The sequence below is a fragment of the Rhinatrema bivittatum genome, chromosome 7, assembly GCF_901001135.1.
Source record: "Rhinatrema bivittatum chromosome 7, aRhiBiv1.1, whole genome shotgun sequence".
Classification (NCBI taxonomy): Eukaryota; Metazoa; Chordata; class Amphibia; order Gymnophiona; family Rhinatrematidae; genus Rhinatrema; species Rhinatrema bivittatum.
Window position 1 is genome coordinate 104,949,452 of NC_042621.1, and position 13,812 is coordinate 104,963,263.

At 43.4% G+C, this 13,812-nt stretch overlaps 1 protein-coding gene across 2 annotated transcripts in view; it reads right to left on the reverse strand.

Annotated features, from left to right (window-relative positions):
* Positions 1-354: 354 nt before the first annotated feature.
* Positions 355-13,812, reverse strand: part of LCAT (lecithin-cholesterol acyltransferase) — an 85,239-nt gene continuing 71,781 nt past the window's right edge. For both annotated transcript variants that reach the window (XM_029608864.1, XM_029608865.1), the window contains exons 5-6: positions 7,441-7,665; positions 355-2,552 (exon numbers count right to left, since the gene is read on the reverse strand). In XM_029608864.1, coding sequence (XP_029464724.1) covers positions 2,008-2,552; positions 7,441-7,665 — 770 coding nt within the window. In that variant the 3' untranslated portion in view covers positions 355-2,007. The remainder of the gene's footprint in view (positions 2,553-7,440; positions 7,666-13,812) is intronic.

The following is a 13,812-nucleotide window of genomic DNA, read 5'->3' on the forward strand; positions in this document are numbered from 1 at the left end:
CTGCTGCAGCACACTGAGCCAAACGATTTTAAAGTATTATCCACTATGATGCCTAGATCTCTTTCCTGGGTGGTAGCTCCTAATATAGAACCCAACATTGTGTAACTATAGCATGGGTTATTTTTCCCTATATGCAACACCTTGCACTTGTCCACATTAAATTTCATCTGCCATCTGGATGCCCAATCTTCCAGTCTTGCAAGGTCCTGCTGTATTGTATCACAGAACTAGAATTATTTTGAATTCTTGTTATTGGTATGATTTACTAATTTTGTTTTATGAGGAATGGTAATGTTTCTGTTTTTCACATTGCTGCAGTGCATATAGAATTTGGCTTGTTGCAGTTTCCAGTTCAGTTTTTTGTCTGGGAGCTGGATTAGGGAGCATAGGGCTCTGCTTTGCTGTACTTTGTGCTATGTCTGTTCCAGCTCTCTCATCCTGTTCCCTGCAGGCTATCTGGAAGGGAAGATGCTGGAGCAGGAGGCAGAGGCTGTTCTCTGCTGCCTGAGACTGGGCACCAGCCAGCAGCCATGCCCATTGCATGAACCCACCACCCTGTGGGTTCATGCAGTGGGCTCCCTGTTATGCAAGGCCTGGGCAAGTTGCCCCTTTTGCTCCTGGGGCAAAAGCAGCCCTAGCCATTTGCACTGCAAGAAGGTAACATCAGTGATGACCCAGAGCAGGCTGAACCAGCTCTGGTTCTGTCTCACTGTATCTAAGGATTTGTGGCTTTGTTTTTTTATTTTTATAGAAGTTGAAAATGACAAATTCATATACAGAATGGGAGTAAACCAGGACTGACTAAGCCAATTTAATTCAATAATCATGGCCAAACTGTATGAACTGCATGCTTTTGAGTCTTTTTTTTTTTTATAGTGAGTTCTCCATTTTAGCTTTGTGACATCCAACCTGCAACTCAGAAGCAAGATGGAACTTCTAGGAACACACTGTGTGGCTCTTTTAGACCTCTTAGTTTTTATAACTGAAATAAAGTGCTTAAAATCTGGGGTGAAGGTGGCGTTTTACAGTGATTCTTAGACTTTGTGCACCGCTGTGGTGGTGCACAGAATAAGATAAGCCGCAAACCACCGACTCAGCAGAACAATTCTTGTCCCTAGCTTTAGTGGAGGCTATGAGGAATGTGTCTTATTGATTTAAGTTATGGAGAAAGCAGACTGCAAAACCTTGTTAAGGATTACTTTCATCCCAAACTACATAAGGAGGGTCATTTTCAAAGTTACTTCCGCGGGTAAAACAGTACTTTACCCATGGAAATGGGCTTTTTGAAAACTGCCCGTCCAATATGCAGGTAAGAGCCTGTGCATAGGGCCTGCATGTGCCTACTGTTTCTTGCAGTGAGTAGAGACCTTCCCACGGCTGGCAAGGGGCTTGGGCTTGGGTGCCTACTTTTGCATTTCCAAAAATATGTACCTATTTTTCCTAGGGGGGGGGGGAACTATTCACACAAAATAGCAGGTGAGAATATGCGTGGGAGGTTTTGGTGAGATACTTTTCAAAGGGAAAGAACGGCCGTGTACTATCCCTTTGCATGCCAACGAGAAGTCTGCGGGTGATCCTGAAATTATGCGGGCAGTTCCAAAGTTATCCCTGGATGGCTCTCTTGTACAAGAGGTGAAACCTCTGATCTATGAACTCGTTAGGAAAAAGGCACAAGAGATCAAAAGAAATCTACAACTATGTGACCAACTCATTTAATTCAGGGGCTGAAGATTTTATCCAGAGCCCCGTTTACTAACGTAATAATGGCATAAGCTAATGGCTCGGCTGGGAATATAAGGAGAGTGCTCAGTGCAGGAGTTGGTATTTCTTCAAAGGCCGAGAGAGTGCATTTTATCAGAGCCTGCACCATAACTGGCTAACTCCTTGTACGGGATTCCTAATAGAAGGCTGCACTATACCATCAGTTAGACCCGAGTCTTGGACCCGCCCCCTGCTCCTGGCCTGCCTGTTTTTTCCTCCATCTCTCTGGCCCCCCCCCCTCGGTATTTAGTAGCCCATGAAATCTCCAGCTCCATAGCTCCCCAGCAGTATTTCGTTGATGTAGCTCAGTGTGATGTTACTGAACACCATGTTCAGGTGCTCTGTGTTCTCCAGCTCGATGATGTGAACCCTTTCCTTCTGCTGCTTGTGCCAGCGCTTGCAGAGCTCCGCACTGCGGGTGTGCACCGTGTCGTCCCCGTCCGCGTAGACGATGTCTATTGGGTCTCCGTGCGGGAACGCATCATCGTATATGTATGTCTCGGGTGTTGGAAATCCAGTGCCATAAATGCAGTACATCTCCACGCCAGGAGGGGGCAGCCCCTCCAGGAGATCCTTGGTGTCTTCCCACATGTACCAGCCTTCCTCAAAATTGATGTCTTTGAAAAACTTCTGATAGTCACGGTAGGTGTAATTGTAGGATGGTGAAGAAATAAAGACATGGGATTCAGGCCAGGTCAGGTTAGTAGGGACCATCCAGGAGTTGCTGGTGGTCATCCGCTGTTCCTCCCGGATCTTGATATTGGAAACCATTGGGATGCCCTGGTTATCACCTGGAAGATAAAGAAGCATTTTGTTTATTTATTTAGTAGATGATATCAGTCTAATTTCCCTTAGGCAGGCGCTAACATGGGTCAGCCCTGTGGCTCATCAGCACTGCTGCACACGGACGTGCAAAAGGCATGGTTTCACTTTCTGGGGCCCAGGCTAACTGGGACTGGGGATTGTGGGGGAAGGCAATGTTCAGACCCCGGTGGGGAAGTCTCTACCACCATTTATTTAATGGTTACACCTGCTGGCCAGACTTAGGTTGCATGTTTACTGGGTTGCAGAGGGAGCCACAGGCTGTGGCCCCTAGCCAAAGACAATCACTGCAATGGCTGGGTTAGGCGGAAGGGTATAAAATAAAGGGACCCCCCCCCCCCCCCCCGAAAATTGCAAATGAAGGTTCACGGCACCATAACCAAGTACAGCCAGGATTCAACAAGGCCGGTATCCTGTTTCCAACAGAGGCCAATCCAGGTCACAAGTACCTGGCAGGATCCCAAATCGTAGATTCCATGCCGCTTATGCCAGGGGATAACCAGTGGCTTTCCCTAAATCTACGTGGTGAATAATGGCTTATGGACTTTTCTTCCAGGAACTTGTCCAAACCTTTTATAAACCCAACTATGCTAACTTCCTGTACCTTTATCCTTCAACAATGAATCCCAAAGCTTAATTGTGCACTGAGTAAAAATATATTTTCTACAATTTGTTTTAAATGTGCTGCTCGGTAATTTGATGAAGTGTCCCCTAGTGTTTTTATTTATTTATTTATTTTTAAGAATAACTGATTTGCATTTACCCATTCTTTTCCTCTCATGATTTTATAAACCTCTATCATATCTCAACTCCACGTTTCTTCTCCAAGCCGAAAAGGCCTAATCTCTTAAGATTCTTTGGCCATTCTTCTCTACCTTTTCTAATTTTGCTATATCTTTTTTGAGATGCAGCAACCAAAACTGTACACGGTACTCCAGGTGTGGTCGCACCATGGAGGGATACAGAGGCATTACAATATTCTCCATTTTATTTTCCATTCCTTTTCTAATAATTCCTAACATTCTTTTTTTTTTTTTTTTTTTACCACAGTCGCACGCTAAGAAGAGGATTTCAATGTATTGTCCAACCTGACACCTAGATCCCTTTCCTGGGTAATATGAAATCTAGCATAGTGTAACTACAATATAGATTATTTTTCCCTATGTGCATCGCTTTGCATTTGTCCACATTAGATTTCAGCTGCCATTTGGATGCCCAGTCTCCCAATCTCACAAGGTCCTCTCAATTCACTTGTGATTTACCAGCTTGGAATAATTTTATGCCCATGGCAAAACTGATCACGCACTCATTATTCCCTTTTCCAGATCATTTATAAATAGGTTAAAAAAAAGCACTGGTCCCAGAACAGATCCCTGGGGCACTCCAATATTTATCTTCCAACATTAAAAAAAATGGCAATTCAGTCTGACTCCCTGTTTCCTAACTTTTACTCAGTTCAAAATCCACAATAGGACATTGCCTTCTATCCCATGACTTTTTAATTTCCTATGGAATCTCTCATGAGGGACTTTGTCAAACACCTTTTGAAAATCTAGATACACTATATCCATCAGCTCACCATTATCCAGATTGGTGACTCAAGACTTCCCTTGGATATACTCATGTTGACTGTCCTATCTATTAAACCATATCTATCTATATGTTTTATAATTTTATTCTTTAGAATAGTTTCTACCATTTTCCCAGCCCTGAAGTCAGGCTCACCAGTCTATAGTTTCCCAGATCACCCCTGGAGCCCTTTTTAAAGATTGGGGTTACATGGCTATCCTCCAATTTTCAGGTACAATAGACTGTTTTAATGATAGATTACAAGTTACTAATAGGTCAGCAATTTCGTTGTTGAGTTCTTTCAGAACTCTGGGATGTAAATCTAGTCCAGGTGCTTTGCTACTCTTTAATTTATCAGTTTACCCTATTACATCTTCCAGGTTCACAGAGGTTTCAGTTCCTCTGAATCATCACCATGAGTTATCTCCCCAACATCCTCCTCAGTAAATACTGAAGCAAAGAATTCCTTCAGTCTTTCCACTGTGACAGAATCCTATTTAACAGTCAAAACAGAAAGATCAATGAATGGACACTTGGAGGATAATTTTCAAAGGCACTCAGGTAAAATAGCCTGACTGAAAATTGCAGCTAATAGCATGCATGGCTGCCATATTGTGTGGACTTTTAGCAGCATTTATTGAAGGCATTCCTGTGGGCATTTAGGTAATTGAGGACAACAGTGAGCAAACATGGGATTTCCAAAAGGATGCATGCAGTTTTGCCCCCGCTCAGCAACATGCACAAATGGCAGGTGAAATGCCCATGGACAATTTTATCTGGCGTACTCTGTCTGTACGGCATGTGATGGCATGCACTTACTGCAGTTCCAATTTCTCAAGGGGGCCTGTTCACTAATAACACATGATAACCTACGTTGACACATGTTAATGCTCTCCACACATCAGTAAACAGGCCCTGAAATGGAAGAGCTGGTGCAATGTACAGCACTAAAGTGGCCTGCACAATACCTGGGCTATTGAAAATTGCTCTGAGCTATCCTCTCAATCCTAGAAGGCTTGGTCCAGGGCGGTGTTTCTGAAACGTTTTAGGTTGTGCCTCCCCAACTCCTCTGTATTGTTTTTAGGATCCATCCCTACCTCCCCAACAAATGCTAAAAATTAGCATTGTTAAAAATTGCAATAAAAATGTACTGCAAGAAAAGATACATCAAACCAACTGTATTGTGCCAAGCTATGATTCACCTCTCAAGTTGGAAAAGTACTGGTCTTGGATGCATTACTGAGGGAGTAGAGGAGGAAGTCTACACTGCCCCTGTTCGTCTTGTGCGAGAAACATGCCGAGATGCTGGCATGACTGCTGCCCCTGCTGTGCCTGTTCTGCGAAGCAAGCTGGCCCATCTGCTGCCCGTGTGCCCTTTGTTCTGTGATAAAGCAGCGTGTATGGGAAAGCTGGTACTGCTGCCGGCCTTGCCCTCTGACCTCAGTTCCAGTACCATATCTACACTATAACTCGGTCTCTGTCAATAGTTACTGAATCCAACAAAAATATACATTTCTTATGACTGGACTTTTGACTCGACAGTTTTCTCCTGATGCTCTGGGCTGCCAGTTCAATCACAGCCAGCCTCTAGTGAGCTACTGTACGGTGAGTCTTCTTGGGCAGCTGTCCAGCCTATTTTATATCTCCCCCTCTAGTGACATAACAAGGGCAGGGAAAGCTGGGCCGCTGCCCCAGTGACAGGCCAGAAGGGGGCACAGAGATAGGACCGGATTTAGGCCTAGGCAACTGCCAGGGTGCCCAATTTTGAAGGCGCCAAATCTCCAGGCCTGAATGGAGCCTTTTCCCACTTACTTTAGGGTCATAGGCCACTGCCCCTTCAAAAAAGGCACCACCATAGCACTCTGGCCAAACAACCCTCCCCTGCTTAACAATCTCCGGTGCTGAAATCCCTTCACTCCAAGCTGCTGGGGGGGGGGGGGGGGGGGGAAACCTGACCTCTCCCTACGGTCCTGCCTATGCGCGCTGAAATTTTAAACCAGCCCTGCATAGAGATCCAACTCTCTCCTTACTCCTGCTGCAGCCTTCCCTCACCCAAGGATTCTTAAAGCAAGAGAGGGAAGCCCGTGGTGAGGGAGAGAGGGTGAGGCCTGTGGGCATGCACTGGTTCAGATCACGTGCCTACGGACTGCTACAGCTGCTGGGTTTAGGTCCAGCCCCCAACATCTTCTCCTGCTATTTTGTGAGGGAAGGCAGCAGCAATAGTAGAGAAGAGGACTACAGATGCCTGCAGGAGAAGGGGGGGGGGGGGGGCCGGGGGTCAAACCTTGGAACCCTGGGTGCAAAAATATCTTGTAACCCCCAAGTGCAACGATGAACATTAGCCAGGAATCTGGAACGACCCATTTCTCTATCCAGTAGGTACTACTGATGGGCAGTAACTAAGACTCCCTGCTCCCACAGGATCTCCAGCCCTGACTGATCCAGGAATCCAACCCAGATCCTCTGCAGCCAAGTCCCCAAAACTATATCGCACTACACTACCGCAGTCCTGAGGAATTCAGTCTATATAGATTATAGAGTAGGCCATGAAGTTGCAAGGTACGAAGGAACGTTTACCACGTCTACTTTGTATCTAATGTTCAAACGGATCCTAGATGTGTAAATTCTCTTTAAAAACCGGCAAGCATAAAATACACACGTGACAAGCGCCTGCATACATCGCACCTGCTGTTGATGCGGGCGGTAGAGGGGGGGGATGTAAAATGGCGTGCAAACCTTTGAAAATGCCATGTGCACGCGCTGTTTCGCTTTCCCATCCCAAACATGCCCAAAGGAACGTCTCGTTTCCATGCAGCTGAAAGTGCTCATGCTGTGGACGCCGCACGTGCTTTTCGACCGTTCCAAGGAGGGCGATTCTCAGACAGGCCAATTTGCCCTGGTAAATCAGTATTCACTTAGGTGAATGGCTTTCACGGTTGCCCGCCGCTTGGCTCCTTTGTGAAGAGCGCACGGTGAATCACGTCTGAATCCGTAATACTTCCACGTTTCCTTCTTTCCTCCTCTAATCCCCTTTCTGCCTTCAGGATGGTTACAGCAAAGGCCCCACATGATTTCACTGAAGGCTGTTCTAGTGCTGGTCGGCAATACATTTAAAGAGCCCAAAGGCAATAAGCACATATTAATATCTCTCCTGGGCCAGCCCAAGGAGAAAAATCGGATTTGGGATTCAAACTTATGTCAACTCAGACTCCAGAGTACAGGTCACACAGGGCTTACCCCCAACTGTCCTGAGCCATTCTTACTGCGCGTTTCAAGAGAGCATCTCACCTGACATCAACACCAGCAGAGGCTTAATGGCACCGCCCCAGGGAGCCCCCAGGGAAACGAAGCCCTTGATGTGTGCGTCCTTCCACTCCTGAGACTGATTGATCAGGAAGTACAAGAGGTACAAATTCCCCAGGCTGTGCCCGATCAGGAACACGGGTCTCTGGTACGTCTCCTTCATCTCCTCAATCAGGTCCTTCAGCTGGTGAAAGTATTCCTTCTGCTCATCTAATGAAACCAAAGAGAGAGGAGGGAGAGAGCAAGGCAAAGAGAGAGAGCGAGGCAGCCAGGAAGAGGGATTGCAAAAGATACATGGGCAAAGTAAGAATAAATGAGAGATACAGAGAAAGGAAGAGTGAGTGAAAGAAGAATGGAGATGATCAGCTTAAAAACAGTGCATTTCTGAATAAATCTATGCTTTTTTAGGAATAAGTTTGTGCACTTGAAATGTGGAACTTAGATCTTCAACACATTTTTGGGGCCTATGCAATAAAGGCTAGTGTACACGTTAAGCCTTTTTATGCATATGCTACAAACAACTTGCTATGCAAAAAAAGCCTTATCGTACACGTTAAAAACAGATTAAAAAGATGTTATCATACAAATAAAGTAAATGACTATCAGGAGCAGCATAAAATGTGTGTCTGTGTAGGTAAATGAAGGGATTTCAAAAGCAAATGAGGCTTTAATGAGTGCACAGAAAATAGTGTGGATACTTTCATTCATGTGCTGTTTACAGTGCGTGCGCTCAATAACGCTGACAACTCAACACCTGCCTTGGACCAGGTGTTAACTTATTACTATGCATATTGTTTCAAGGGCTCAGCTGCCAGCAAGCACTGTGGCTTAAAGATGAGGTGATGTGCATGAGATCACACTGTACATATTTACCCACAGATTCTTGAGGCATAACACATCTTCCTGCACTTCTCTTTGTAAAGCAAAAGGACACCAACATATATACTTTTGGACATTCGTTACTATAAGGTTCTGTTTCTTTGTACCTTGGCTCACTCCCCAGCTGGGCTTCCCAGGGCAGATTCGCACTTCAGTATCCCAGGGCACTCAACCGCACTCCTGGAGTGCAGGTCCATAAATCCTACTCTGTTGCACCACCAGAGCCCCCCCCCCCCCCCCCCCAAAATGCTCACAAGGACCACTGCTCCCAGATACGGTTCAACGGCACGGGTTATAGCTTTCCACAGTCTCAGCAACACTCAAGGTTCACGCCTCAATTCATAGGGCCCTGCCGTCCTTTCCCGCAGCACGACTGCTGCAAAGTACGGTTCGGAAAGGGGGGGGGGGGGGTTATTCCTCCAGGGTCCCAAACATTAAATGAGGCTTTGGGTCCAGTTCCTAAAGGGCCTTGCTCTCCTTTCCTCAACACAGCTGCTGTAACGCATAGTTCAATAGGGGTTTTATTTCTCCAGACCCCCCAAGACATTACTGCCATTTCCCAAGCTCAGCTCACTGGGCCTTCTTCTCCTTTCCCCCAGCACAGTTGTGTGCTGGGGGGGTGGACTGCCACCACCCGCTCACAGGATAATTAGGCAGTATGCTTCCTCTGAGTTTCCTTGCTCACTGCTGCGAAAGATTTCCTGCACCTCCCCGACAGTCCTACGCTCTCCCTTGTTTCAGAGAGCAATGGCTCCGGAGAAGCCCCTTACCTTTGGAAGGGAGCCACCTTGCTCAGCGCCTCTGCTTCTGAGCTACCTTCCTCTTTGTGGTCACTCTAAAGGGGAGAACCACACGTCCTTCCTGCCTTTATCTGTCCCACCTGCACTAAGGTGGGAGGGAGCTTGGCCCACCCAACTCCCTAAGGTCCCACCCCCCCAGAACTCCCTTCTGACACCCAATCCCTGTCCATTTGGGTTCTGTAGCTCTCCCGACTCTTACTTTGCTTGTTCTGGGGGGGGTTTCCTTTCATCGCCAGACACTTCTAGAACCTCCTCTGCTGTTCTTGGGGGTCTGCTCTGTGACATCTCCGTCAGAGCTACACAAATCCTCATTATTCACACCAATAAATGAGTCTTTTTAAGCAAAAGGGTTAGATAATATGACAGCTGGCGTTCATGCATTGTCGGACACCTTACGATACAGAGGGCACAGTGTTTTAGCAGTATTGTCTAAAGTGCCAGCTCCCACATTAATGACTTGATTGGCGTCAGCATCGCTAGCTTTGCCGTAGTTGGTCTGGCCAAGCACCATTTGTAATGGCCCAAGTACACTGATAGTATGTCCGTCGTGTGGGGAAGCAGAAAACAACACAGACACAGGAGATCAGCAGAAAAGTTTACTTTATAAAACAGTAGTGTAATACAAAAGGGTTCTGGTAAAAATATAACGAGTGACTCAGGCAATATCTCAGAGATTGTAGCATGTGTGCAGGATGTTAACAAAACAGTCCAGGGAAATAATGTTGATCAATCAAAGATAATTGATGGCTTCTCAGGCTTGTCAATCACCTGTTATATAGGGAAAGTGTAGCTTCAATAACACAACAAAAGCAGCCCACTGGATATTTCCTCTCTCTTTTTTTTTAAAAATAGAATGAATTCAAAGCCAATTCAATATTGAAATGTCAGGGGGAAAAATACCTCAGAACTGAGTTTACAGGTATAACAACCTAAAAGGCTCAGTTTTCTAATCATACGTTGATCAATACACCTCCAGTTTTCTTTTTAATACTTTCATTCAAATTTAACTGCTTGTGCTGTTTTTTAGTGCTCTTTGGTGCCAATTCTTATTTAAAAAATGTAGCAAATGATTTATATTTTAAGGAATATTCCTTCAAAAACCACCGAGTAACTTGTTCAAGATCATATCTCAAGCAGGTTGCTTAAAAGAACTATGCAAAAAAGCTTGACTTGTATTTGTCTTGTTTCAGATTGCATTTTAAACAATTCATTCTGTTTGGAAAAAATGCCAACGTGGCCAGCGTTTCTCTTGGTTACTGCATCAGGGCTTATCTAAATTGAAAAAAAAACAAACAGTCCAGCATTTAGAAATATTGTCTTTTCTCAAAACAAAGATACTTCCTACCTACAAAAGTCTTTTCACTGTTCCAGTAAAGTGATTTGCAGGGTGGAAAGTCAAGCCTTCCTTCCTGAAGCCAAATGGCACATCTTGGTGCTTTTTCAAGGTTTCAAACCTTATCCTCCTCTGGTTTAACCAATCATGTTACATCTGTGAAACTTAGTTACACTCCAACATCTGACAAAATCTTGGCAACTAAACTGACACAATTTCAACCTCTCAGAACAAAATAATCCTTTCTGGTTAAATGAATGGAAATCTTTCCTCCTCTGAATATATATAAAAAAAAAGTTATGTAGATGCATTCACTAACCAACCCCATAAAACACTCTCAGAAAATGTTTTTTAATGCATTATTGTATAGGAAAACATAAAAAAATGCTTTGCTCAGTAAAATAGCTGACACTATAAATTGTCACTAGCAGATTCATCAGCTGAAAAAAATATTCTTTAAATAAGGCAAGACTATTCTACACTGACATTTAAACCATATCGTTTAACTGAATTAAGTACATATATCCACCTCCGTTCAGTTTTAAATATGTGCTCCCGATTGCCTCCTCTAGGGTGTGCTGGTATATGATCATTGACAAAACATTAAAGATTTTCAAAATTGTGATTCTCTTGAATTCAATGCGATACTAAAGATGCATCCAATCATTTTTCTCTTCAAACAGCTTTTACGTTCTATAAGTCTTATTCTCAATGAGCGTTTGTTTTTCCCTATATAAATCTTGCTACAAGGACAAAGAATTATATACACTATGTACAATAATGTTCTAAGGAAATATAGATCACATTTTCTTTTTTCTTTTTTGTAACTCTTTATTTATTAATTTTAGAATGTTAACAAGTTAATACAACTTGACAAGAAATGGTACATTAGAGATAGTTAATTACAAAAAAGAAGAAACAATGTCAGACCACAGAAAAGGAGGAGATCCAATAAAAATAGGAGAAGAAATATAAGAAAAGAAGAAAAAAGACCCATCAAATACTAAGGAAAAGAATCTTCAAAATACATTTGCGCCGCACGTCACGAAAATTACTGGCTTGGCATTAAGGGAGCTGGGTCCTGTCTGGATTTATCATTAAGAAAAACATTTAACTGGGAAGGATCAAAGAAGACACGTTTAATGCCCTGAAATTGAACAACATATTTACATGGAAAATATAACCAAAACAAAGCCCCCAAATTGAAAACAGCAGGACACATCAACAAAAATCGTTTCCTTTTAGTCTGAGTTACTTTAGGCACATCTGGAAACCTGTGGATCTTAAATCCTAAAAAAGGAGCATCACGATTACAAAAAAAACAATTTCAAAATAAAATCACAATCCAAATCTAATGCAAAAGTAACAAGTAAGTTAGAAGAAACAACTTCTTTGTCCGACAAACGCTCAAGAAAAGAAGATAGATGAGATCAATCTAAGCCAGCATCTGCAGGAACATCTCTCACTTGTCGATCCTTCACATTCATAGGAACATAAGCTTTGGAGATAGGAGGAAGCAAACTTTCCTGAACTGATAAGTTTTCAAAAAAAAAATCTATGTAGCATCTCTACTGGAGTAATTTTTTTCTTAGGAAAATTAATAATCCTTATGTTCTGATGACATACAACATTTTCAAGGTTTTCCAACTTATTCTGCAAATATAAAGGCCCAACCAAGATCGTTTCAACAGATTTCTGCAGAGTTAATTCCTTGATCTCACAAGAAGCCGCTCGTGTTGAAATTTCAATCATTTGGGAATGAGAAGTTTGAAACAAATTAGCTAACTCACATTGCTGTAACGCAGACTGAGAAACCTGATTGAAAGTTTAGCTATAGCTTCCCAAATTATGTCCAAATTAATGCTAGGAGGCTTAAACATAGGAGTTAACAGAACCTCTTTGAAAATAGTTCCATCCGATGAAGTGGCAGGAATTCAGTTCCCAACATACTCAAGCCCTCTGTCCTGTGACTTGATTCTGCCATTCAGGCACCTCCTGACACCAAGACAATTGGCTTCATTATGGCATCTAAGTGCGATGCAGACAAAATCATCCCGTCAGCACTGAATTCAGGGGACCAGGTTGAGGGGGAGTTTGACGCAGCTACAGAGTTAAGGATGACTCAGAGACTGGGGCAGTCGGTGACAGATCACTGCTCAATAGGACGCTCAAAGACACTTCTACAGAGCTAGAAGGAAGATCTTGGCTCCAAAATATATGTTTATCCATCGGGCCGGTCACAGACGAACCTTCAGAGATCTCTGGGTATGTTTTGACCTTGCCCTTCCTCTTGAACATAGTAAAAAATGAAGAAGAATTGTTTTTTTAAAAGGCAAATATTCAAAGGGCAAGAGGGGAGTTGAAGGAGCAGCATCCCATAGCATGCAGCCATCTTGGATCGCTGCCGATCACATTTTCTTTCAAGTGAATTTTAAAAGCCCGATGCATGCATTCATTAGGGGATGCGCAAATATGTGTGGCTTGCACACGAGTGAATTTTAAAAGCCGCCCAAATATGTGCGTAAAAGCCACAGCGTGCAGATCTTGTGTTTCAGAGCATAAGGCTGAAATGTGCCCGTAAATACTTACATGCTCTGGCACGTGCCAATGCCCCCTGCCACGTAACTTTACTTCTGCTATGGATGCTGCGTAAGTCATAAAATAAAGATAAATAGGCAGATTGGTATGGTTTTAAGGGTCGGGGATAACTTGGGAAAGTGAAGGCTATTAAACCATGGGGGTTTGGAAGACATAACTCTTAACTGGGCAAACTGGGGATGAACTAGTAAAACTGGAAATGGCACCGTCACACGTCCCTTTTAAAATCCCCTGATTTATCCAGTAGCAGTGGCATTTGCATGCACTTATGCATGCCCACTTAAAATTTGGCACGCGTGGGTACCCGGCCAGGCTATTTTATAAATGCATGCATATATGCATGTAAGTTATATGCATCCCAGTGTTTTTGGATGAATTATTTCATAAGAATATAAAATATAAAATATGCCATACTTGGTAAGACCAAGGGCTCATCAATCCCAGCATCCCGTTTCCATCAGTGACCAATCCAAGTCACAAGTACCTGGCAAGTACCCAAACATTAAATAGATCTCAAGCTACTATTGCTTATTAATAACAGTTTATGGATTTTTCCTCTAGGAACTTATCTAAAGCTTTTTTAAATCCATTTACACAAACTGCCATAACCAGAGCTTGAATTCCAGACCTTAACTATGCAGTGAGTGAAAAAGAATTTTCTTCGATTTAAGTGAGCTACTTGCTAATTTCATGGCATGCCCCCTAGTTCTTTTATTATTTGAGAGAGTAAATAACCAATTTATATTA